This window comes from Aplidium turbinatum, chromosome 6, assembly GCF_918807975.1.
Source record: "Aplidium turbinatum chromosome 6, kaAplTurb1.1, whole genome shotgun sequence".
NCBI classification, from domain to species: domain Eukaryota; kingdom Metazoa; phylum Chordata; class Ascidiacea; order Aplousobranchia; family Polyclinidae; genus Aplidium; species Aplidium turbinatum.
The window spans coordinates 19,352,222-19,375,006 of NC_137477.1; the positions used below are offsets into that span (position 1 = coordinate 19,352,222).

A 22,785-nucleotide genomic window follows, 5' to 3' on the forward strand; every position below is an offset into this window, starting at 1 on the left:
GAAGATTCCTTGGAATGAGATCCTCTTGAAAAACAAGGGAATCAAACTCTTCCTTCCACCTCACCTATCCTCCATGTCCTTTCGGATTGCACATGAGGATACAAATGGGGAGATTTTAATAGATCAATACATTCCGACAGAAAAACAAACTGCAAATTCTGCAGAAAACCAGAAGACAATGTGGCCCACGTCCTCACCAAGTGCTCCTTTACACAAGGAATATGGGAGCGCCTGAAACAACAATATCTTGACATAACCAAGGAAGACATAGAAATAACAAAGGACATGATCCTTTACAACCAACTCCCTGGAGGACAAAAGAACAACCCGATTCTTTTGACCATGATGAATGTCGCCAAGCACACCATCATCCAAAAGAAGAAATCTCTGGACATAGGCGACACATATATACAGGACACAAAACGGTCCACCATTCAAGCCCTGTGGGTGATCATGACAAAAACGAAAGACATAACACAAAAACATAACATTCCTTTGTCATCTGACATTTCTACTCCTTCTAAACCTCCTTCTACGGTCAGAAGAAAGAAGAACCAGTCGAGATCCACTCTTCAACCGCCCTCTCAGTCGTCCTCGGTGGTAGGGATGACTGATTGCAGCGGTGGATCTCACTAGCACAGTACGGTCGTAGATCATCTTTGAAGAAGTTTAGACAGCCAAGGGCGTAACAACCCACCTTTAACCCGTCCCTCTCACTCATCTACAACGGCCTGATGCTGGAAGAGTGATTGCAGCGGGAGATCTTTAACCGCCCCTCTCCGTTGTCCCACTCGCTCTGGGATGACAGGATTGCAGCGGCCCATTCCAAGACGACTCTGGGGTCAGCGAAAGCTACCCTCTCTCTGGCCGCTCCTCTCTGGCATCTCCGCCAAATGAGGTGTCAGACTGCAGTGGCCCGTTTCCTCCAAACAGGTGCCCTTCTTGAAGCGGGCAACAAGAAGATACACACACACAAACAAACCCAAATAAAATTAAAAAATGAATTATCTACCAAAACGCGCTAGTTCTCATGCTTGACCCGCCATCTCCTAGTCTGCTCCAAGATCAGCAAGAGGAAAGTCGAGACAGGCAGATCAGCTTGAGGCAGCCACTAACCAAATATTTACATCCACAGATTACCATCTACCGCGGTGGGTCCCTTCGGTCGTAGTGAATCCCTCGCCTCCCTGGTAGGTATCTTCCATGTAAGTATGGTGTGCCTGCTGAGTGTTTGGGTGTGTGGACGGCTCCCGGAGCGGACGCACTAATGATGAGACAGGAAACAAATCCATTCCATATGGAAATTTGTAAACCTGCAAGATGTAGTGGTATCCATCTTGAACTCTGAGCGTTGCGCGAAAGAATAAGAAAAAAAAAAAAAAAAATTTTATATCTGTATTGACCTCGATGTGTAACAAATGTTGTAATATGGCGGCTTGTTTCATCCAACATTATCTGATGAAAGCCCCATTTTAAATCCAACTTACTGAAAACAGTACTACCATTGAGTTGATACAACAGTTCTTCAACAGTGGAAATTGGATGTCTCTCTCTAACAATAGCCTGATTGGCTTGTCGCATATCAACACAAATGAGAATGTCACCATCACTCTTAGGTATGACTACCAATGGAGAGATCCAACTTGATGGTCCTTCTGGGACTTCTTCTATAATATCAGCATCAAGCAGTTCATTTAACTTTACATCTACCTTTTCTCTCAGCGGAAATGGTATTCTTCGAACAGGTTGAGCTACTGGCTTAAGAGAATCATCAATCATAGGCGTAGCCAGGGGGGGGCGAAAGGGGCCATGGCTCCCCCCAAATTTTCAAAGTTTGGATTCTGAAGTTGAACCCTTTGTGGAAAATATAATATAATTTGTATAAATTTATATCGTTTTCCAAGTCATCTGGCTATTAACACCCCCCAGGACTTGTTTTAGACACACAGAAAGACACCAATAAATTTTTCAAATCGTAAATCGCGCAAAGTTTACGCGATTTACGCTTTTTTTAACTAATCTGTGGAAGCAATTTCAGAATCGCTTGCTTTGTTGGGTTTTTGTGTAGCTGAGTTTTTTTGTTCTCTAATTTTAGCCGCTGTTTATGCCCGTTCGTGTGTAACAGCTACCTTTATTGAGTTAATAGCTGTTTATCTACTAATAAATTTCATACAAATATTACCCTGAAAGTGTTTCCAGAAAGCGCTATAATCCATTATTTGAGTGTAATTTTGCAAAAATTTTCCGGGGGAGCATGCCCCCGGGCCCCCTAGAATACGCGTGCCTTCGGCACGCTCTAACTCCCCACCAGCTTTATTGCTTCCCTTGCTTAACCCACCAGGATACGCCACTGCACATAAGGTGGCGATGTCTTAAATCAAACACTTTGTCGTTCTCTTCAATTCATCAAATATTTGGCCCCCCCCCCCCAAGCTACGCCACTGTCATCAATATGCAATTTTAACTGATAATCTTTCAACAAGCCAACACCAGTAAATAAACCATCATATTTAGACACAATGTCATTATCAACTTGAGGCTCAACATTATTAGCACCAGATTTAACACCATTTACATGCATTGGACCAACATGCAAGATGCAACAAACCTAAAGTCTCTGCGGTGTCTTTTCCCAATAGTCTGTGTCCATCGGTATCTGCTACCACAAAGTCAGCAACACATACTTTTTGTGTAACTTTTGATTCAACCTTTGCCGTAAATGTTCCTAATGTTGGAATTGGCTTCTTACTTCCATACGTGTACAATGTTTTAGCAGATTTCCTTGTTGTTGCATTAATATTACATGTCTTCAGCCATTCCCAAGTTCGCTTGTTCACAATGTTGCATGATGCACCAGAATCAACTAACATGTCCCCCACAGACACACCACCAATGTTTAAATTTACACTGCACAATCCATGTGCTGGACTTTTCATTGAAAAGACATCACTTGGTGCACCAAATTCATTTTCACCCAATTCGGAATTATCTATTTGATTGGCATTAGATTTTAAAAAGGTTTTAGATTTTGCATTTCTTTGTTGATAAAACTGTGTTGTATTCCTTACTTTTGATCTGCATTTCTTTTGAAAATGTCCCAGATTTCCACATTTGTGGCACTTCTTCCCTCTTGCAGGGCACTGCCTGTCAAGTTTGAAATGACCAAATAATCCACATGCAAAACACTCTTGTGTGTCTTTGCCCTGTTTTGACTTAATGTTATTCTTTCTTTGCATAGGAACTGAATTTACTTCATGCTGCATGCTAGGTTCTAATGATTTTCTTTCCATCATCTTAACCTGTAAATCAACTGCTTCATGTGCTCTAGCAATAGCTAATATATCATTTAACTGCACATCTCCTTTTTCCAAAAACTTTCGTCGTAAATTATTGGAATGACACTTATCAATTACTTGATCACGAAGTTGGGTATCCAATGAATCACCAAATTCACACATAGCTGCCTGTTGTCGCAGTCTGCAAACAAATTTATTCACCGGCTCATCATGTTTTTGCATCAATTGCCTAAAAACATGGCGTTCAAAAGGTACATTAGCCTTAGGAAGAAATTGATCATCCAACAATGTTAAAGTCTCTTGAAGAGTTTTACCTTCATTGACTGGAACCAAAGAAAAATAAAGTTCTTGCACATCCAAACCAGCAGTATGCAGAAGCAGAGCCTGTTTTTGCTCATCACTGGTGACACCTTTTCCAGTGATATACAATGAAAATGCCCGTTTCCATCGCTGCCAACGTTGTCCCTGGCTTTGTGCATCACCATTAACATCAAAGGGTAATACAGCTGACACCTCGCAGGTAACTGCAGCTCCATTCATGATGCTCACTAGTAGTTTGGACAACACGATAAGAACAATTCACTGTCTGCTTGGACCTCTTGAACTAATAGGCTACCGATTTAAATATTTTCCTCGTCGCCAAATGTCATATTCTGTCTGTTTACTGGTGTTTACTGGTGTACAGAAATAACATGCACTTCCACTGTGATTAATTACTGACAACAGAATGTACATCCGGGATACTTGCCAGCGTTGCCATAAGATAATCTGGTAACCGGTCATAAGCATAACATACAGTATAATAATCACATTTCAATACACTACACGAATCACAGTCATTTCTGTCAAGCCGCTGTCTTTTTGGTTCAAACAAAATCCTTTTCTGATTTCAGACATCTTTAAAGATTACGACTTGTGCAACGCTTCCAGTGTTAATGTATGAAGCTACCAACTGAGGTAGCCACTTTAACAAGTCGAAATTCTGCCACTAAACTTGACTAAAATGAAACCGCCAACCAATCATAAGCTAAAGTTTACCAAAACAATTTTTCGAAAAATATATTACTTAAACACCAAAGAATCAACAAAAAAATTTTCATTTTTTATTTCAGGTCCCCTTTAAGGGTCTGTAAATTTTCCTGACAGCTAAGGTTTTTTAAGCATCCAGACAAGCGAAAACATTTTTAAGCATCTTTAAAACTACCAAAGCGAAAATTTCGATTAGTCATGTCGAATACAGCTAAATTTAAGACAAGATAATTCAAAAATAATTTGGAGCATTAATTATTTAATTTTAATTGAAAAGGATACTCCATTCTAAACAATGTGATTTTTGAAATGTTTTCTAAAAAGACTCTTCACTATTTCTTGCTTAGAGTGACCACTAACAATTAGCTGTTGGTCGCATAGTCGACTGGTGAAATCCCGGGTACAGCACTCGAAAGGGCGCAGGTTCGACACCGCTCAAGAGCATGTAGCTGCGTCTGGCAGGACACTTAATAGCATGCATAAAGGTGGACACGAAGATTGGCTTCCTTGTCTTCCCATTCACTTAATCTACATTTTCTACTACCGGGCGCCAGCCTGAATACAAAACAAATTAAGTTGCCTAAATTGTATCCATTAAGTCATGAATAATTAACCCTGTTTTTTGTTGACAGGGTCTTCAAAACTTTGGCTATGGATGTTCTTTGCTCTACGGCTTTCAGCACTGACATCCACGATCAAGTAAGACTAAAGCACGGCCAAGTGATTAACTAAGACTGCTAAACCTAAATGAATACGTTGTTGTTTTGTGTAAATAATTGACAAAATCGTGTTTGAGTGGTGTTTTCCAAGTCGCCTACAATTTATCACTTGTCGTGCCGAGTTGATTGGCTTGAATAGGCCTGACTGGCCTGTTAACAGCAACAACATTTTTATTTACACCTCGTCAATTTCAGCTACCGAGTTCGGTTTCAAGCTTCTATTTTTTATGAATAAGAGGAAAGACAGAAGTTTGCAATTATATTTAGAGTAATTTAGAGTAACTCTATGTAGAGTAATAATAAATAGACAATTTGGGTTGGAGAAAACGAAACGACCAAACAGTGTCTAAGCAGGGTTGCCATACCGTTCTTATTTCTGAGTTTTTGTTTTTATTTTAAAGGATAATGTCTTAGAAAAATTTATTGCCCTTAATGCTAAGAAAATGTCCTTGGGGTTGACTTCTTATTTTGTCTTATTTTCAACAATTGCTCAACTTATATATTTTTTCTCTGGCACCGTCAAATCCCTGCTACAAGTAAGGTAAACCTAGACTTGAGCTGTCCTAAGATGATGTTTAATTTTTCGGTTGTCCTTATTTTGGTGTCAATGTCGATGGTAACCTTATCTATAAGTCACTTGCCACTCTAAATAGATGGTTTGCAGTGGCTTGTCTAATCCAATATTTGAACAGTAACTTAGCTTACATGGTATACAATTCAGTAGTAGATCCTGAGGGGGATACACCCCTATTTAGACAGGTATGACGTCACCGGCATCCAGGCCGGATAGCGACTGTCAAAACAGCGACTGTCATAATGGCGACTTCATAATAGCGACTTCATAATAGCGACTTCATAATTTTTGGATTTATATCATGCCAGTCAGCAGGTTTTGACTTGGAGGCCAAATTTCGAGGTCGCTGTTTTTAATTAATCGAGTTCTTGATGAATCGCTGTCGTGTAGTCGCTCTATTGACAGTCGCTGTTTTTAATTAATCGCTGTCGTGTGGTCGCTCTATTGACAGTCGCTGTTCTGACAGTCGCTATTTGGAACCCGAGCCGACGTCACCTGTAGCGCACCCAGCATGGGGCTAAGGCGGATCAAGCCCCCCCCCAAACCCGCCACAAAAAATGAAGTTTTTGTATGTTCCTCATTTATACCTTTTGGTTACAGGTTAGATATGAATAAGACACAACAATACAACAGGGCTGAGCATTATAACAATATATTTACAAATAGTTTTAACAGTTGAACGTCAGTGCCGGCCTTAGGGTATTTCGGGCCCTGTGCGGAATATGCTTTGCGGGCCCCAATGACAATGATCCAATTCAGTAGCGTAGCTAGGTATTTTGAAAGAAGAGGGAAGTTTTGACGGCGTGTTCGCCGAAAGCGACACCCAGCGGCGGAGGGTCTGGGGGACCTCCCCGAGAAAATTTTAAAACATTATTTTAAATTTGGTGCATTCTGACAGCATGTTCCACAAAAATGTGGGTATGAATATTACTTTAAAATGGTGCTGTCCGGTGGCATAGCAAAAGGATAAGATCATGTTTTCTTAGGCATTTTTCGGAAATAAAGCTGAGTCTCTATGTTTCCTTGTTGCTATTTCCTGGCTGAGATATTTGAATCGAATTGAATTTTTTCCATTGGAAATAACAAAAATTACTGCACTTTCTGAGTAAATTGCGGGCCCCCTAATTTGCGGGCTCTGTGCGATCGCACGGTTTGCACACACCAAAGACCGGCACTGTGAACGTTTTCGGCTTAACTTAAGCCCTCATCAGGAACCTGAAAATATTTATAAAAATGCAATAAATTTCAACTTTTTGAAGGTAAAATTACATTAGGAAAAGGCAACTACATAAATAACTACAAAAAATTTGCACCACAGGGAATGTGATACAACAAGTGAATGTTGAGCAGAGAATTTTCGATCTGTGCAAAAAGAACACTCCATGATATGGTCTTTGATGGCACTTTTCTTTAACTCCCTAAAGTTCAGATGCTCCCGTACTCTCGTGGTCAAATGTCTGGTGCACATGCCAATCGAAGGCGTTTGGGACTTTAGTTGATAATACGAACTAATATTGAATCCTTTGTAAGTAGGAAAAACGTCCACATCAAATTTACTGTTTACAAACATAGTGTTTTGTTTCAAACTGTTTTCGGGCTAGTTGTTGTTTTCGCACTTTTTATTTGTGTTGGCAACAATAAGGCCTATGAGAGGGAGGTACGGAGGGTACGGCGTACCCTTGAGGGCCCAGGCTTGTGTTGGGGGCCGGAAATTGTGATTTTATAGTTTACGCGCAAAAATATTTGGTTAAAACCATCTTAAACGACTAAATTCAAGCATAAAAGTTGTTATTATTCAGTACGTCCTGGGGGGCCCGTAATGTAGCAAAAGGACCCATAAAGGTTATTGAGTGCATTGCGAGCAAATTAGGGATCCAAAGTGGTGATTTAATGCTTTACGTGCAAAATTGTTCTGTTAAAAGCACCCTAAATTAAATCATAAAAGTTGGTTATTTTTCTGTCCAGTGGGAGAGCATAGTGTAGCAAAAGCAGGTTTGAAAAAAACCCTGGCAAAAAGCCGGGGTGTTTTGTGTTTTTTAAAAACTATTTGAAAAAGGTAGTTTCACGCTTATTTCACTTCAAATTAAATTTGGAGTTGGAGCCGGAGTCAATACTTTCGGAGCAGGAGCAAAGCCGGAGTCAAAGAAAAATGACTTCGTTCACCTCTGCTAGGCATGTGGTGAATGCAAAATTTAATGAAGAAAGGTTATTGGTCAGATGATTAATTTGATTATGTTTTAACAAGATGTTATGTTTGAGCCTTGGTAGAGAGCTTGACTTGTACCAGATACTGTACATACAACACTCAGTAGCGTTAACGGATTTAACATTCTTTATTAAACACACAAAAAAAAACAAGAAAAAAACAAAAAAACTACTAAATCCAACGTTTTCGACCCCACATAGTGTCCTCATCAGGAATAATTATAAACTATATCTAAGAGAAATAAATAAATGAATTTGAAAATTTTACATTAAAGCTGTACAAGCGATACCTCTCAACAGCACCATCAACAACTGACACACGAATTCAATGCAGGATACACAAATTGGCGAGGGACAGATCACATTATACGCACGACACAAAACACTAAATAATAGTGTTATTGCAGCCTGATACTATTATTGCGCACAGATGTCCAATTCTGCAGTAAAATGTTGTATGGTGTGCAATACGCCTAAGCAAACATTGCACGTTTTGCCCAAGACAAAGGGGGCCCGGAGTGACTCTTCGTAACCCTAGTGAAAATATCTCTCAGAGGCCCTGGTTGGCAAGCAAAAAGCTAATTCTATTTTGTCATACATGACGAAAAAGTCGAAATCTATAGAAGATTGCGAGAGTGGACGTAGGGATGAAGATGCTGATGGTGCTAGTTTAATGAGTCCACTAGGCCAACTTCTAATCTGATTGAGAGAACGAATCTTGATGTATCGGCAACCGGTGAGTTGAGGGCCGTGAGTGCGTTTAAATATTAATCAAAGGGATGAGCATTGGCCTATTGTCACTGTCACCATTGTCGCAAATCACTCGGCCGACATTTCTGAATTAGCCCGCCCTAAAAAAAATTCTGGGTGCGCTACTGGACGTCACAATGACTATTAGGCATAATTGTTACGACTGCTGGTTCGAATCATTCCATCTGCCTTAAAGGGAGAGAGGTTGAAATTTACAACCCCACCTCTACTGTAGATACACTACTACAGTAAATTTCCAAAACAGAATATGAAATCATATTTACAGGAGGAATCTGAAAGCAAAGGAAATTCAGTGGTTGGAATGGCCAGGAAACTTTTTGATCGAAAGCACCTTTATAATCCGTTTGTGATAATATTTTGTAAGTAACGTTTTTGCATCGTATCTTGCATATTGATTGCTAAGTAGGCTAAACAGTAAACACTTGCAGTTAATTTTAATAAATGATACAACGCAAAATAATTTATCGCTGACTATTCTTGTATCTACCACCAAGTTGCATACTTAGGCCTATGCTTTGACAATTAGACGTTCTTGCCAGTTGTGTAGACTTGTTTTAAAAATGTTTGCTTTTTAAATAAATTTTAGCTTATGATTCTACTGTATATATCTCGTGGTTTAATTTTGATTTTTTTTTAACCTTGTGTTTTTGCTTTAAAAATTATCTTCTCCTTTTTCAAATGTTAATTTACCAGCGACGTTTATTCTCTATGCCTTTTAATCTAAACAAGCTACCTACAGCATAAGCTAGATCAGGGGTGTGCAACGTGCGGCCCGCGGGCCAAATGCGGCCCGCGAAGAAAAATTGGGCGGCCCGCGAAGATGTGCCAATTTTGAATTGTGTGCGGCCCGCGAAACATGTTTATAATTTAATTTAGTCTGGTACGTGCGCACAATTCATTATTAGAGTGGATTATTGTACATTTCGCACCTTCTGTTAACCATTTTAGAAATCTTCCACCCGCCACCGTTCATCCGATTGTATTTAATTATTTGGAACGTCAGTAGGCTACATCAGAGGCACAGAATTGCACAGAGAATAGCTCAAACTATGAAACCGTATTCTGACGGTAATTTTGTGAAGCTTTGCGATCGATGAAAGTACGGACCAGAAGGACACAGCACAGTTGGCCATATTTGTAAAAGGAGTGGTCAAAGACTTGAACGAAACGGAAGAGCTTCTGTCACTGCAGTCAATGAAGGGCACGACAACTGGTGCTGACATTTTTACTGAAGCAATTGATGGTTTTTGACAAGTTCGAACTGGACTTGTCCAGCTTATGCGGAATCGCAACTGATGGTGCTCGATCCATGTCCGGAATTGGCATTAGATTCATAGGTCTCTTGAAGTCTGCCTTGAGGGAGAGAAAAATCGATGATGACATAGCAATTTTTCATTTTATCATTCACCAGCAAAACCTGTGCGAAAAATCCTTGAAGTTCAAACACATCTTGAGCCCGCTTATTAAGGCAGTAAATTTCATTCGAGCACGAGGGCTCAACCATCGTCAGTTTCAAAAGTTTCTGGATGATCTCAAATACGACACATAAAGATCTACTTTACTTTTCCGAGGTGCGCTGGTTAAGCAAGGGCTGCATGTTGCAACGATTTTGCGAACTGCGGAAAGAAGTCGTGAATTTTTTGATTTTTACCGAAAACATCTCAACCAAGATGACTTTCCACATTTGAAAAATGTCATGGCTTTAAAAATTGCTCTTTTTGGCTCAACGTTTTTGTGCGAACAAATTTTTCCTAAAATGGGCGTCATAAAATCTCCCTATCGATCGGTTCTGACAGACGAACACCTAGAAAATGGACTTCGAATTGCGAGCACTTTCAATAAATTTGGAAAAAGTCGTCGGGAAAAGAAACCAGCTGCAAATTTCTCTCTGAACTCGTAGTCGGTGTGACAATAAGTTTGAATAGCAGTTTTCTTCAGAAATTTATGCGTCTTAACTTATTATTTCTGCAAGGAGATCCCCTCTAATAATGCCATAAGAATAACATGAATAATAAAAAAAATACTTTTTTTTGCCTGCAACTACTAGAAAGCATATGCTAAATGAACGTGCGGCCCGCGGTTTCACACAGATATTTATATGTGGCCCTCCTGTAATAAAGGTTGCACACCCCTGAGCTAGATGGCAAGATATTTGCAAGTGTTGCTCTTGCACAAGACTTTTAGTCGGATTTATTTATCTAATAGGCTACTTCAAGTATAAGTACCAAGTAGCCCTTCACTTATCACATATAGCGCAGAAGAGTTGTTTACTGAGAGGGGGCGAAGTTCTCTCAAACTGATTAGTGTAACCACGCCTTACGTTCGAATTTCTTACATTGTTTTGACATGTTGAAGTGTGTCTTGTGATCAAAAGTGGGAAAAACTAACTGGAAAAGATGATCTGGTACTATGACACTTCCTCGAATTGGCGATCTACCTAACACAGAAAGCAATCACAAAGAAAACAAATCAATAGCTTTTTTTCTGAAGTCTGAACCTTAAAGCATTTGACCAGGCTAACACTCACAATAGTATTTCAAAAAAGTTAATTTATGTTGTGGAACCGGTTTTCGTTCATTAGAATTCTTCAGCACAACTGAATCGAAACAAAAAATTAGGCTATAATGGGGTCATGAACATTTTTATTTAATTAATATGTAATTTTACTTCGTTTGGTCCAGTTGTGCTGACGTATTTTTATATTGTAGGCTAATTTTTTATTTCGATTCAGTTGCGCTGAAGAGTTCTAATGAACGAAAACCGGTTCCACAACATAAATTAAATTTTTTGAAATACTATTGTAAGTCTGGTCAAATGTTTTAAGGTTCAGACTTGAGAAAAAAAGCTTTTGATTTGTTTTCTTAGTGTGTCTTGTGTATAATTTTTCAAAGGTCTTTTCTGACTAGAGTTTTCTTCAGGAAGTGTGCTTGTCTTTTTCAAGACATTAAGACATTGTTTAAAAAATCCACTTGCCGTCAAGTCAGGGCCGGATTTACCAATAGGCTAGGCAGGCTGAAGCCTAGGGCCTCAACGTCCAGGGGCCTCGAAATTCGGTTTCGAAGTTTGTAATTCTTTTAAAAACTTGACAAGTTTAAACCCTACCTAAAGTATATATATATCAAGCTTTTCAGAGTAGAAAATTCTATACACAACTGGTTTGACAGACTTTATAAGTGAAATTAGGGATGATATTGATCAGCAAGCAAAAGCAACCTTACCGAATATTAACTACAGAGCTGTAACTAGGAGACAAAGAAATGCACCTGACGCTTTAAGTGAACTCTCTTCAAAGGAAAGGTTTAAAATAAATTCCTTTATCCCTATACTCGACGCACTTGAAGCCAATTTAAAAAGAAGAGCTAATGTGTACAGTGACATTGCAGAAATGTTCCTCTTTCTTGCTAATCTGAAACCAACTAAGGTAGAAATTGTACGAGGCGTAGAACTTTTAAAGGAAGCGTATCAGGAAGATGTTGACCCGAAACTTACTGATAAAATTCTACATTTTCATTTGTACGTGAGACAAACACAAAACCAAGGGCTTGCCGTCACAGAAGACAGAAGAGCAATCTATTTCCTTGTCTCATGGAGACCTTTATGAAATTATGTGCAAGGAAAAAATTAACACTATGCCTTTCCTAATGTGGAAGCAATATTAAGACTGTTTCTAAGCTTTATGGTCACTAACTGCTCAGGAGAAAGATCTTTCTCAAGACTCAAAAGCATCAAAAATAAACTGAGATCGACAATGTCTCCAGAAAGGTTGTCCGCACTGAGCATTCTGTGCATTGAGAGTGACAAACTTAAACAGATAAATTTTGATGAAGTTTTGCATGATTTTGCTTTGACGAAAGCTAGAAAAAAAAATTGGTATCCTAGTCTTACTCTATTTGATGGCTGTAACTATTTCTTATGTCCTCGTAAATAAACTTTATATACAATTATTTTAACGGTTGTTTGATCAAAGAAATTAAAATTAAAAACAAAACGGCCTTAACTAAATTTTTATTCTTTTAGATAAAAATTTCCACCCATGAATGTGGAAAATGAAAAGAACGAAAGAGTTTAATGCACTCATATTTTTAACATTAAGCAATGACATGTGATGTTGTTCAGAGAAAAATTCTGAGCTCAAAAATAGGGAGGGGCCTCACAAATGGAATAGCCTAGGGCCTCTCATGGTCTAAATCCGGCCCTGCGTCAAGTAGGCGTGCCGAATCAGCAACGTTTTTGATATTTTGACCAGCGTTGCAACAAAAGCTACATTCTGGTTTGCAGGGCTCTTTCCATCTACACAATACATCGCAGAAAAACTAGATTATTCTATTTTTGGGAACAAAACTGTGCGCTACTTTTCTTCACTCGTTGGCGCTATTATCGACAACAAGCAACACGTCATCAGCCAACAAGTAAGTTAACCTTGGTAATCCTGCTTGAGGTTTCACACAACACCTGCTAATACCTAGGCCAGGGGTGTGCAACGTGCGGCTCGCGGGCCAAATGCGGCCCACGAAGAAAAACTGTGCGGCCCGCAAAGATGTGCCAATTTTAAATTGTGTGCGGCCCGCGAAAGGTGTTTATAATTTAATTTAGTCAAATACGTGTGAACAATTCATTGTGGAGTGGATTATTGTAGATTTCACACCTTCTGTTAACCATTTTAGAAATCTCCCACCGGGCACCGCTTATCCGATTGTATTTAATTATTTGGAACGTCAGTAGATCAGAGACAAAGAATTGCACAGAGAATAGCTGAACTATGAAACCGTATTCTGACGGTAATTTTGTGAAGCAGTGTGTTATCCATGTCGCTGAAGAAATGTGCCCTAAAATGAAGAGTGAAGTTCGAGAAAATAAGTCTGTCACGGTGGAGCGAGGCGTATCGATGATCTTGCTTGTGATATTAGTGACACACTCAGTGGTGCCGAAGTAGGGGAGGGATGGGGGGATATATCCCCCCCCAATATTTTGGCAACATCCCCCCAATAATTCAGAAAAAAAAAATAGTTGTTATGAAGTTGTAGGCCTACTTCAATTTAGTTGTTTGCAAACATCTCGAATTGCTGTTGTTTTTCTTTTATTGATGTTTGATCACAGTTTTAAATTGTCTTGGATTTGACGCTAGACAATGAAGGACGTTCATTGAGGTATTAAGGACGAGTTGGACCAAGCCACTGGTCCCGGCACTGCAGTAATGAAGAAACTGTAGAAACGTATTTGGGACTTGTACTGATTTTGAAGCCTTTGGCACTTATAGAGCAATTTAGTAGGCTATCACGTTGCAAGGAGAAAAGCTTGACATTGACTTTTGTGAAGAGCTGTTTCAGACCCTGAAAATCACTCGAGAGAAATATCGTGATTTGGAGATTGAGAACAATTACAAAAATGCAGTTTCACTTCCGGAAAAATTTGCTGCTAATTTTATCACGCCTTTGCAAGCATCACGGCAAAGAAGAGTCCCTGAAAGATTGGGTGGAGGCTCGATGGCAGCTACTGCAGACACTCAACTGCAGTTATAAAATACTTTACAATCAGTTCATGGACAGAGTTATGTCTGAACTGACCGAACGGTTTGAAAGTAGCCTGAATTCTGATTCGGCAAAGTATAAAGAACTTGCACGAATTTTCAAGACCGGCTTAATTCCTGAAATGGTCAAAAATTATCCAGAGCTAAATAGACAATCGATGAGTTATCAAATTGATTCATTCAGCAAGGCAACAAGACCAAAATCTTTGCACGATGCTAAAAGAGCTTACCAGGCATTGTCCGAGTTGGAAAAATCTCTCTATTCTCAAATACTCCAGCTGATTAAGATCCTCTTTTTGCCCAGTAGCCTAAGCTCTGCTGCTTGTAAGAGGTCATTTTCCAATCTTCGTAGATTGAAAACCTGGCTGAGAAATACTTTGGGACAGGAAAGGTTAAATGCTAGCATTGTTTGCAACATTCACCAAAATATTCTTAATGAGATCAGCATAAATGACAGTGCTAATGTATTTTCAATGCGCACTAGCGTAGGACGCAATTCGGTTGTAACAAGTTCTTGTGATGTGTTTGAAAGTTAGCATTTTTGTCATAAATTTGCAGATGTTCTTCTGTAGCTTCGATTGTTTTCAGTCTCCTGACTAGTGACTTATTTGTCCTATAGCGCACTAAGTGCAGGGATTCTAGTAAAGGAGAGGGCAAGATTTCGAGTAATGGGTAGTACCAAATTTAAGTCATAAATAGAGTAGACAACCGGAAACAGACATTGCCGTCGGCTGCAGCGTGGGTCAGGTGTATGTCGGAAGGCGTACACCGATGCATAGCGCTCAAGTCCGCTTTCCCGCAATGCAGGATAAATATAAACAAACACACAAGAAGAAAAGTAGAACTTCTGTTTTTTTTTGGAAAAACTATAAGTATTCATTGGAAGGTCATAGGTTCGAATCCCGCTGGAGGTACCAATTTTTCTTTGCTTGTTTCTTAATCTTGCAGCAGTCATTCACAAGAGCACTGGTAGCGCTTTTATCTCCGTGATTTCTTGTCTGTATATTATGTTGTTAGCAGCTAATTTACTGAGGTCGGGTGATTGTTTAATAAACTTAATACCAGAAGTCCAGAACCACTAAAATTGTGTATAAAAGTATGCATCCCCCCCCAATGTTCAAAATCATCTAAAATTTGATAAAATTTTGATTTATCCCCCCCAATCCTCAACTAACTTCGGCACCACTGGACACACTCAGGGATAAGGTGAAGAACTTTATTTTATGCAGTTTTGCGATCGATGAAAGTACTGACCAGAAGGACACAGCACAGTTAGCCACATTTGTAAAAGGAGTGTACAAAGACTTGAACGAAATGGAAGAGCTTCTGTCACTACAGTCAATGAAGGGCACGACAGCTGGTGCTGACATCTTCACTGAAGTAATTGATGCTTTTGACAAGTTCAAACTGGACTTGTCCAGCTTATGCGGAATCGCAACTGATGGTGCTCGATCATGGCGTGTGCTCGATCCATCTCCGGAACTGGCATTGGATTCATAGGTCTCTTGAAGTCTGCCTTGAGGGAGAGAAAAATCGATGATGACATAGCAATTTTTCATTGTATTATTCAGCAGCAAAACCTGTGCGCAAAATCCTTGAAGTTCAAACACATCTTGAGCCCGGTTATTAAGGCAGTAAATTTCATTCAAGCACGAGGGCTCAACCATCGTCAGTTTCAAAAGTTTCTGGATGATCTCAACACGACACATAAAGATCTACTTTACTTTTCCGAGGTGCGTTGGTTAAGCAAGGGCTGCATGTTGCAACAATTTTGAGAACTGCGGAAAGAAGTAGTGAATTTTTTTATTGTCACCAAAAATATCTCAACCAAGATGACTTTTCACATTTGAAAAAATTCATGGCTTTAAAAATGGCTCTTTTTGGCTCAACGTAGCCTACTTGTGCGAACAAATTTTTCCTAAAATATGCGTCATGAAATCTCTCTATCGATCGGTTCTGACAGACGAACACTTGGAATATGGACTTCGAATTGCGAGCACTGCCATTAAAGTAAATTTGGAAAAAATCGTCGGGAAAAGAAACCAGCTGCAAATTTCTCACTGAACTCGTAGTCGGTGTGACAATAAATTTGAATAGCAGTTTTCTTCAAAAATTTATGCGTCTTAACTTAATTTTTCTGCAAGGAGATAACCTCTAATAATGCCATAAGAATAACATGAATAACAAAAAAAATACTTTTTTGTGCCTGCAACTACTAGTAAGCATATGTTAAATAAACGTGCGGCCCGCGGTTTCACCCAGATATTTATATGTGGCCCTCCTGTAATAAAGGTTGCACACCCCTGACCCAGGCTATGCCTCATTTTGGTGTTTATAACTTTTGTTTCCAACTACTTGATTTCATTTGAAAATCTTTGTTTTCAGAGGGTTGATATTATGCAGCAAATGCTCAAAACAGAAGTTTCTAAAGAAAACATAAAGCAAGGCGCTGCTAAAGGTCAGGAAAAATAATTCTCGAATAACATACTTTTGTGGTAGCATCGTGCTCCTACATAGGAATTGCTCTACTGAAGGTGGCGACTGATTTGATGACCCTGTGTGGTCTTTTCGCTGTCTTCTTTTTCATTCAGTAGCAATTTTTAGTTATTAATTTTGTCATCGCTGATGTTTTCGTTGTGTCTGCTGGATGGGGAATAAACTTGATCGACCCTTCTTCTGGTTTTATTCCTACTTCAAGTGGGCTCGCCGGTTCAGGTTGTAGTCCTCCACATCACTCTGTCAACAGCATCTTCTTCCTTCACTTCCGCTATTTTCATCTTCTGTCACACAATCTCTCCATCTTCTTTTTGGCCTTCCTCGCTTTGTTTTACCAACTTCCAATTGTCTCATTCTTTTTCCAACATAATGTTCGTCTCTTCTTACAACGTAACCCAACACTCTCTCAGCTTTCAGTTCTACGACTTGCCATCGTTTTGTGATCATTTCATTCCTCACTCACTCCTGCTTTGTCAATCCCAACTTGATCGATTCTACTGCTGAAATAACGCATGTAGGCCTATCCTCAGTCATCCAAGTTAATCAATTTATGTTTTTGCTCTAACAGGATTAGTTTTTATCAAATAAGCATCGTTTTCATGTTCAAACAGGTCTAACGAGAAACGAAATAATAGGCAACAGCATGCTGATGTTACTAGCGGGCTATGAGATTACTGGCAACGCTATGACGTTTCTTGCTTACAATCTTGCCACTCACAAGTCAGTTCAAGAGAAGCTGCGACAAGAAATTGATGAAGTTATTGAAGAAAATGTAAGAATGGTCAAAGTATTGGTTGCTGTGTAAAAGTTCATAGGTTAGTCTGTTTATTCCGACAACAAGAAAATAATATACATGAGCATTGATTGAGTATGCAAAATTTGCTTTGTTTATTTCTTTATGTTGATCGGAAGTTAATGCAAATATTATTCACAATGTGATTTCACATGGTCATTGCCTATTCAAGAAGTCTTCTATTAAAACTTCACGCTTTTTCTCTTGCAAGTCTCTCCACATTTTACAATATTGTCTTATCTCAGGGAGGATTAACATATGAAGCTGTGATTAAGATGAAATACCTGACGATGTGCATTAATGAGTCGCTGAGGCTTTACAGCCCGGTGCAAAGGTAACTTTACGTGGCTTACTGTCGAAAAGTTTCTTTAGGAATGAAGCTTTAGAGGATTTTAGCTCGATACTTTTTCTATTGTAAAATCTTAAGATAAAAGAACAAAAGTAACCTTATTGTTTTCAAAAAGATTGCCTCTATGTGTCCTGCTATAGCAGCAAAGTTGGTCTGAAACTCTAATGTTTTATTTAACGTTATGCTACTTATAAATATGCGGTAGCGGATCCAAAGTAAACTTAATCACCTGCCTCCACATCCCCCCTCCAAAAAAAAAAAAAAAACGAAAGAAAAGCATGTAATTTTTTCGCTAGATTTGCTCATTCAATACAGTACAACGTTCAAAACAGTATTATTGCTCCTTTAAAGAATGTATCGGAAAAGGCTTTTCCGCGAGATTAATATAAGATCGCATGATTGGCAGTTCAATGTGATGCATGAGCTTGGCGGCTTTTAGAAACTTTTGAGAGTATAATCTTGGTAAGGTAATGTATGGGTAATCCAATTTACTTGGTTTGTGGTTTAATATTTTCATCTCTTTCAACCTTTTTTCCCCCATCCATTTTAAAATCACAACCCCGGGACCAATACCGCCCACCTTGGAATCACTGGTCTACTCTAGACCACTATACAAGATGTATAAAACTTCGTCTTAAACTAAACGTTATTGAAAGTTTTGTGTTGCCATGAAAGAAATAATTGGATTCTTAAAACTGCTACATGTGCATAAATCTAAACTGAGTTTTACCTAATTTGATAAAGTTTGTTAAATACTAAGTAGATTTCTTAAACTAAAAACATTATTGGGTCACAAAGTATACAAAAAATGACCAAAAGAAAAATTTGTCAAAATTTTGTGGACGGCAAGCCCCCCAGATTCCCGCCAAGCTATTTGCTTGTTTAGACCAGAACTTTTACTTTGTCCATTTTCTCTCAGATTATATTTTCTAAACTCACTACTGCAGAGTGCAGATATGTACTTTTATACCCAAGCAAATGTGCATGTACATTTTAAGTCTTTACACTTTTTGTCACGTTTTTTTATTTAGTCTATTGACAAAGCTGACACATCACTTATTGTGACCGGAAAGCTATTTCTTCGTTTTAATCACGTTGATGACAAATTATAAATACGGTATATATGGTGCTGGTCACAGCGGTAAACCATAATCTCTTCGTGGGAAAATTGTAACATAAGATTCCCGAATCCGTTCGTCTGTATGTAATGACCGAAAGAGAAACACTCCTTTGAAACGTCTATTCAAATTTGTATTTCTGTAAAATTAGCCACCTGGCTGTCGAAATTGGATGCAACGCCGTACACCACTAAAACTTGTCACTACAGAACAGATTACTTAGTTAAAGACGGAATTTTTGTCCAGCTAGCAAGCACTAAGCCAACAGTTAAATGTGCGACTAACTCTCAAGCAACCATTTCACGAATGACCAGAATAGATAGCAATATCTCAAACTCACGTACGCAGTACTGTGACGCAATAATGAAAGACAATTATGAAATCATTCAAACAGGTGTTCAAAGCGGCTGATGCAATATTTCATCAGTCTAGGAACAATGAGCCAAGATTGCATCATTTTTTAGGAAAAATTCCATGACGTGATACGATAAGATTCAATATACCATATCGGTTTTTATATGACGTTTCATTTGGTGAATAATTGTCGGGAACAGGTGCTACAAAACTTAGTCCTTCATCAAAGTCTAAACCGCGGCTGTTAGCGTTTACTAATTGTATTTACTCCCATTTAAGTTTTTTAAAATTTCCATCTCAAGTTACAAGTGACAAAAAAGCTTCAATTATATCTGCACGTTACAACAATTAACAGAAGAAAATTCAGTCAAATTCAAAGCGTTATTTTGCTGATAAAACCTGTATGCTTCCACCCAAACCGTTGCTAATACCGCAATTCAACTTTGCACATTTTTGTTTTATAGCATCTTTTTGCTGATTAAAAATATAAGTTTTCTTTCAGAAATGGTCGCCACTCTAAAAGTGCAATCACTATCAATGGAATTCACATTCCCAAAAACATGCAGATAGTCATTCCTGTCTATGCGTTAAATCACTCTGAGGATTATTGGAAGGAACCATTCCGATACAAGCCTGAAAGGTAAGTTTGATATGAAAAGTTGGTTTATAAAAAAAATAGTCACGTTTGTTTATTGTTGCACTACAACAGCAAAAGTTTTTTTTTTTTTATCAACCATACCTTTAAATCTCACATCATATCTTCATTTTGCTATGTGCAACAAAAAGAGCACAATCTGTTCCGGTTTTACTGATTTTGCTCCATTTTGGAGTGGAATCAAAGATACAAACCTGTTGGTCACTAAACTGAACAATGAACATAGCTGGAAGAATATCAGACATTTCAGCTTGAAACCATATTCGTTTTCTGTACCGATTCCTTTTTAAGCAATGGTGGTTTAAAATGTTTGATGGAAAGTTGTAACCTTAACCGTATCTGTCACTGGCGTAGACCTTATGGTCTCGCCCTCTGCTAATTCAGCAATTTCACATAGAAGCAGTGACGCTAGAAACCTGAGATTTCTTGACTTTTAGTTTTTTTTCTTGCCCCAACTTTTAATCCCGATTATGTTGGTATCGGATAATTGTGAAGTTCAAAATAAACCTTTTGTCACAGCCAGTTATAAAATGCAAGAAATTTCCTGATATTCAATAGCTTGATTGACAGTTTACTATTAGCGTGCGGTTTCATTTTGTGTCTGTCAGTCATAACACGACGGCGCTAAAATTCCATTCTCTACCCAGGCAGCAAAATCCGTCATTTTTACATTGATTCAACGTCGATTTTTCTGTCTGGGTAGGGAGTTGGTCTTTGACGCGATATGAGTCATTCTTTGCTGGCAGACATCAATTAGGAAGGTAATCTATTATTTGCGCAAATTGCTTTGTAGTGCAAAAAGTGCATGGAATACTGTTTGCACAGAAACGGAAAAACAAAATTGATGAAATTCTGTGTTCTATGCAAGAGGACTTTCAAAATAAAATGTGAACTGGGAAATTTGACCAACAAATGGCGAAAATAGGTCAAAAACCGAGTCTTTATTACCTTTTCTACCTAAAATACACAATCACGAATATATTTTGCGAAATAAATTGATTGAAGTGATAGATAAGGCTTTTGACCAACGGCATACTTTTTCCCGTCGTTATTTGATATAAGCCGACGGAGTAATTAGCAATAAGAGAGACGTAGACCTGATGGTCTCGGCCAGTAACTCTTGACGCCAAAAGGAAGCAGTGACAGATACGGTTAATTGTTTTCCACAGCATTTCGTCAATAAGCGAGACTTACCGACCTGTTCGATTAATTTTCTTCAATTGTTGGCTGCCTGACTCAAACCCACAAGGAATGAAAATGAGTTTAAGAATTTACAACAATCAAAAGAAATGGTGCAAAAAAAGAAATTTTCATGTGTGTCATACTTTCGATATCATATTTATGTTTTTTGGCAATAAAATGCCTAAGGTTCGTTTTTAGTGATCAAACTTTTTCTTTAAAATATTGACTCATTTTTCTTCAGAATGGAAGACATGAGCAAAATCGATCCGATGGTTTTCCAACCGTTTGGCTCTGGACCTCGCAGTTGCATCGCGAAGAGATTCGCTTTAATGGAAGTAAAGATGGCGTTTTGCAATTTGCTCAGAGACTTCACCATCGATGTTTGTGTGGATACGCCGGTGAGTGGATTGAGATTGCAGTGAGTGAATAAATTCTACAACATGGAAACAGAAATGTGTGAAATTAGATCTTAATAACGTAAGTTTATGTATTCAGACAAAAAATTAGACATTAAGTTCCATTACACGAATCTTTGACAACTGTTGTAATTTGCTAAATTTTTTAATCAAAGGTTATGTAAAAAGGCTACATATAGACAACTTTCTTCAACTAATCTTCACGCTTACTGAAAGTTGATCTCATCACTCATTGCAAGCATCCTTTTGATTATGTTGTTTGTGATTGTAATGTACTTGATTTGGTATGATCTGTGGAGTAGTGAACATATTATACACAGACAAGAACAGAATTTTACGCGCTTAACCTAAACGGCGTTCTATAAAATCTGCTTTAATGTGCGCAATCAGTGAAATGCGCAATCAAAAAATACGAGGTGCACATAAAGCCTCCAAGTTTCAGTGCGACAAAACTTTAGTTTGTGCTCTTTTTCTCGATCGCGAAAAAATTGTCGATTACATGAGCAATACGTAGAGACGTCAACACTCAGCTGTGTTCGCACGGAGTACAAAATAAGCAGAAAATGTATTTCAAGGAACCGCCACTGGATATCACAGTTCTAGAAATATCCACGCATCCTCGAGGAGATGTTTTCCTTAAAATTGTCCCAAGGCAACCGAAGGTTACGCCATAACAAGAAAGCATTGTGGATCTAGCGATGAAGACTGACTGTTGACAATAGAAGAAAACTTGCTTGCTACTGTGTTTTAGTTTCGTGCACGTTTTTTTTGTACTAAAGTTGCGACAAACGTATTTCTGATATAAAATGATTGACTGTCAAGAATCTCTATAACAATACTGTCGCGGGCTATCTTGTGATGTGCAGTTAATTGATCCTGAAACAAATATATGCATGGAACGAACCAGAAAATTGGGTTTTTTATGTGCTATTATGTGCTTATATTTTTATGAAACCTTTTGTGCTAAGGCATAGGGTACAAGTGTACATCAAATTTTACACAACAATGGACTTTCTTTTAGGTTTGGCTTGGTATAGAATACCGTGATCTCCTATCGTACGATGTCTGTCACATGTAAACTTTTTAGTATATGCTGCTAACACAGAGCAATTAAACAGAACAGTTGACGTGTCTGTGCAAATCAAAAGTAATACACCATATGAGCGCGAAGAGAAACATAAATTATGTACAATACTTGCATGCTAGCGGTATATAAACGAAGCTACAGAAACAAGAGGAAAACAAAACAAATGAGCAACATCATGTAAGCTTAGAACGGGAAATCGGGCATCTTATTCAAG

At 38.5% G+C, this 22,785-nt stretch overlaps 1 protein-coding gene across 2 annotated transcripts; it reads left to right on the plus strand.

The window, feature by feature from the left end:
* Positions 1-981: 981 nt before the first annotated feature.
* LOC145771641 (lithocholate 6-beta-hydroxylase-like) lies at positions 982-22,611 on the plus strand. 2 transcript variants are annotated; one of them, XM_082583367.1, is made up of 10 exons: positions 982-1,616; positions 4,190-5,024; positions 8,860-8,953; positions 12,873-13,003; positions 16,507-16,579; positions 17,229-17,389; positions 17,656-17,744; positions 19,734-19,871; positions 21,310-21,466; positions 22,060-22,611. In XM_082583367.1, exons 2-10 carry the CDS (start codon positions 4,977-4,979, stop codon positions 22,156-22,158), a joined length of 990 nt encoding a protein of 329 aa, XP_082439493.1. In that variant the 5' UTR covers positions 982-1,616; positions 4,190-4,976; the 3' UTR covers positions 22,159-22,611. The 2 variants fall into 2 exon arrangements, with proteins under 2 accessions (XP_082439493.1, XP_082439492.1); XM_082583366.1 differs by having other exon boundaries at positions 4,958-5,024.
* Positions 22,612-22,785: the final 174 nt, after the last annotated feature.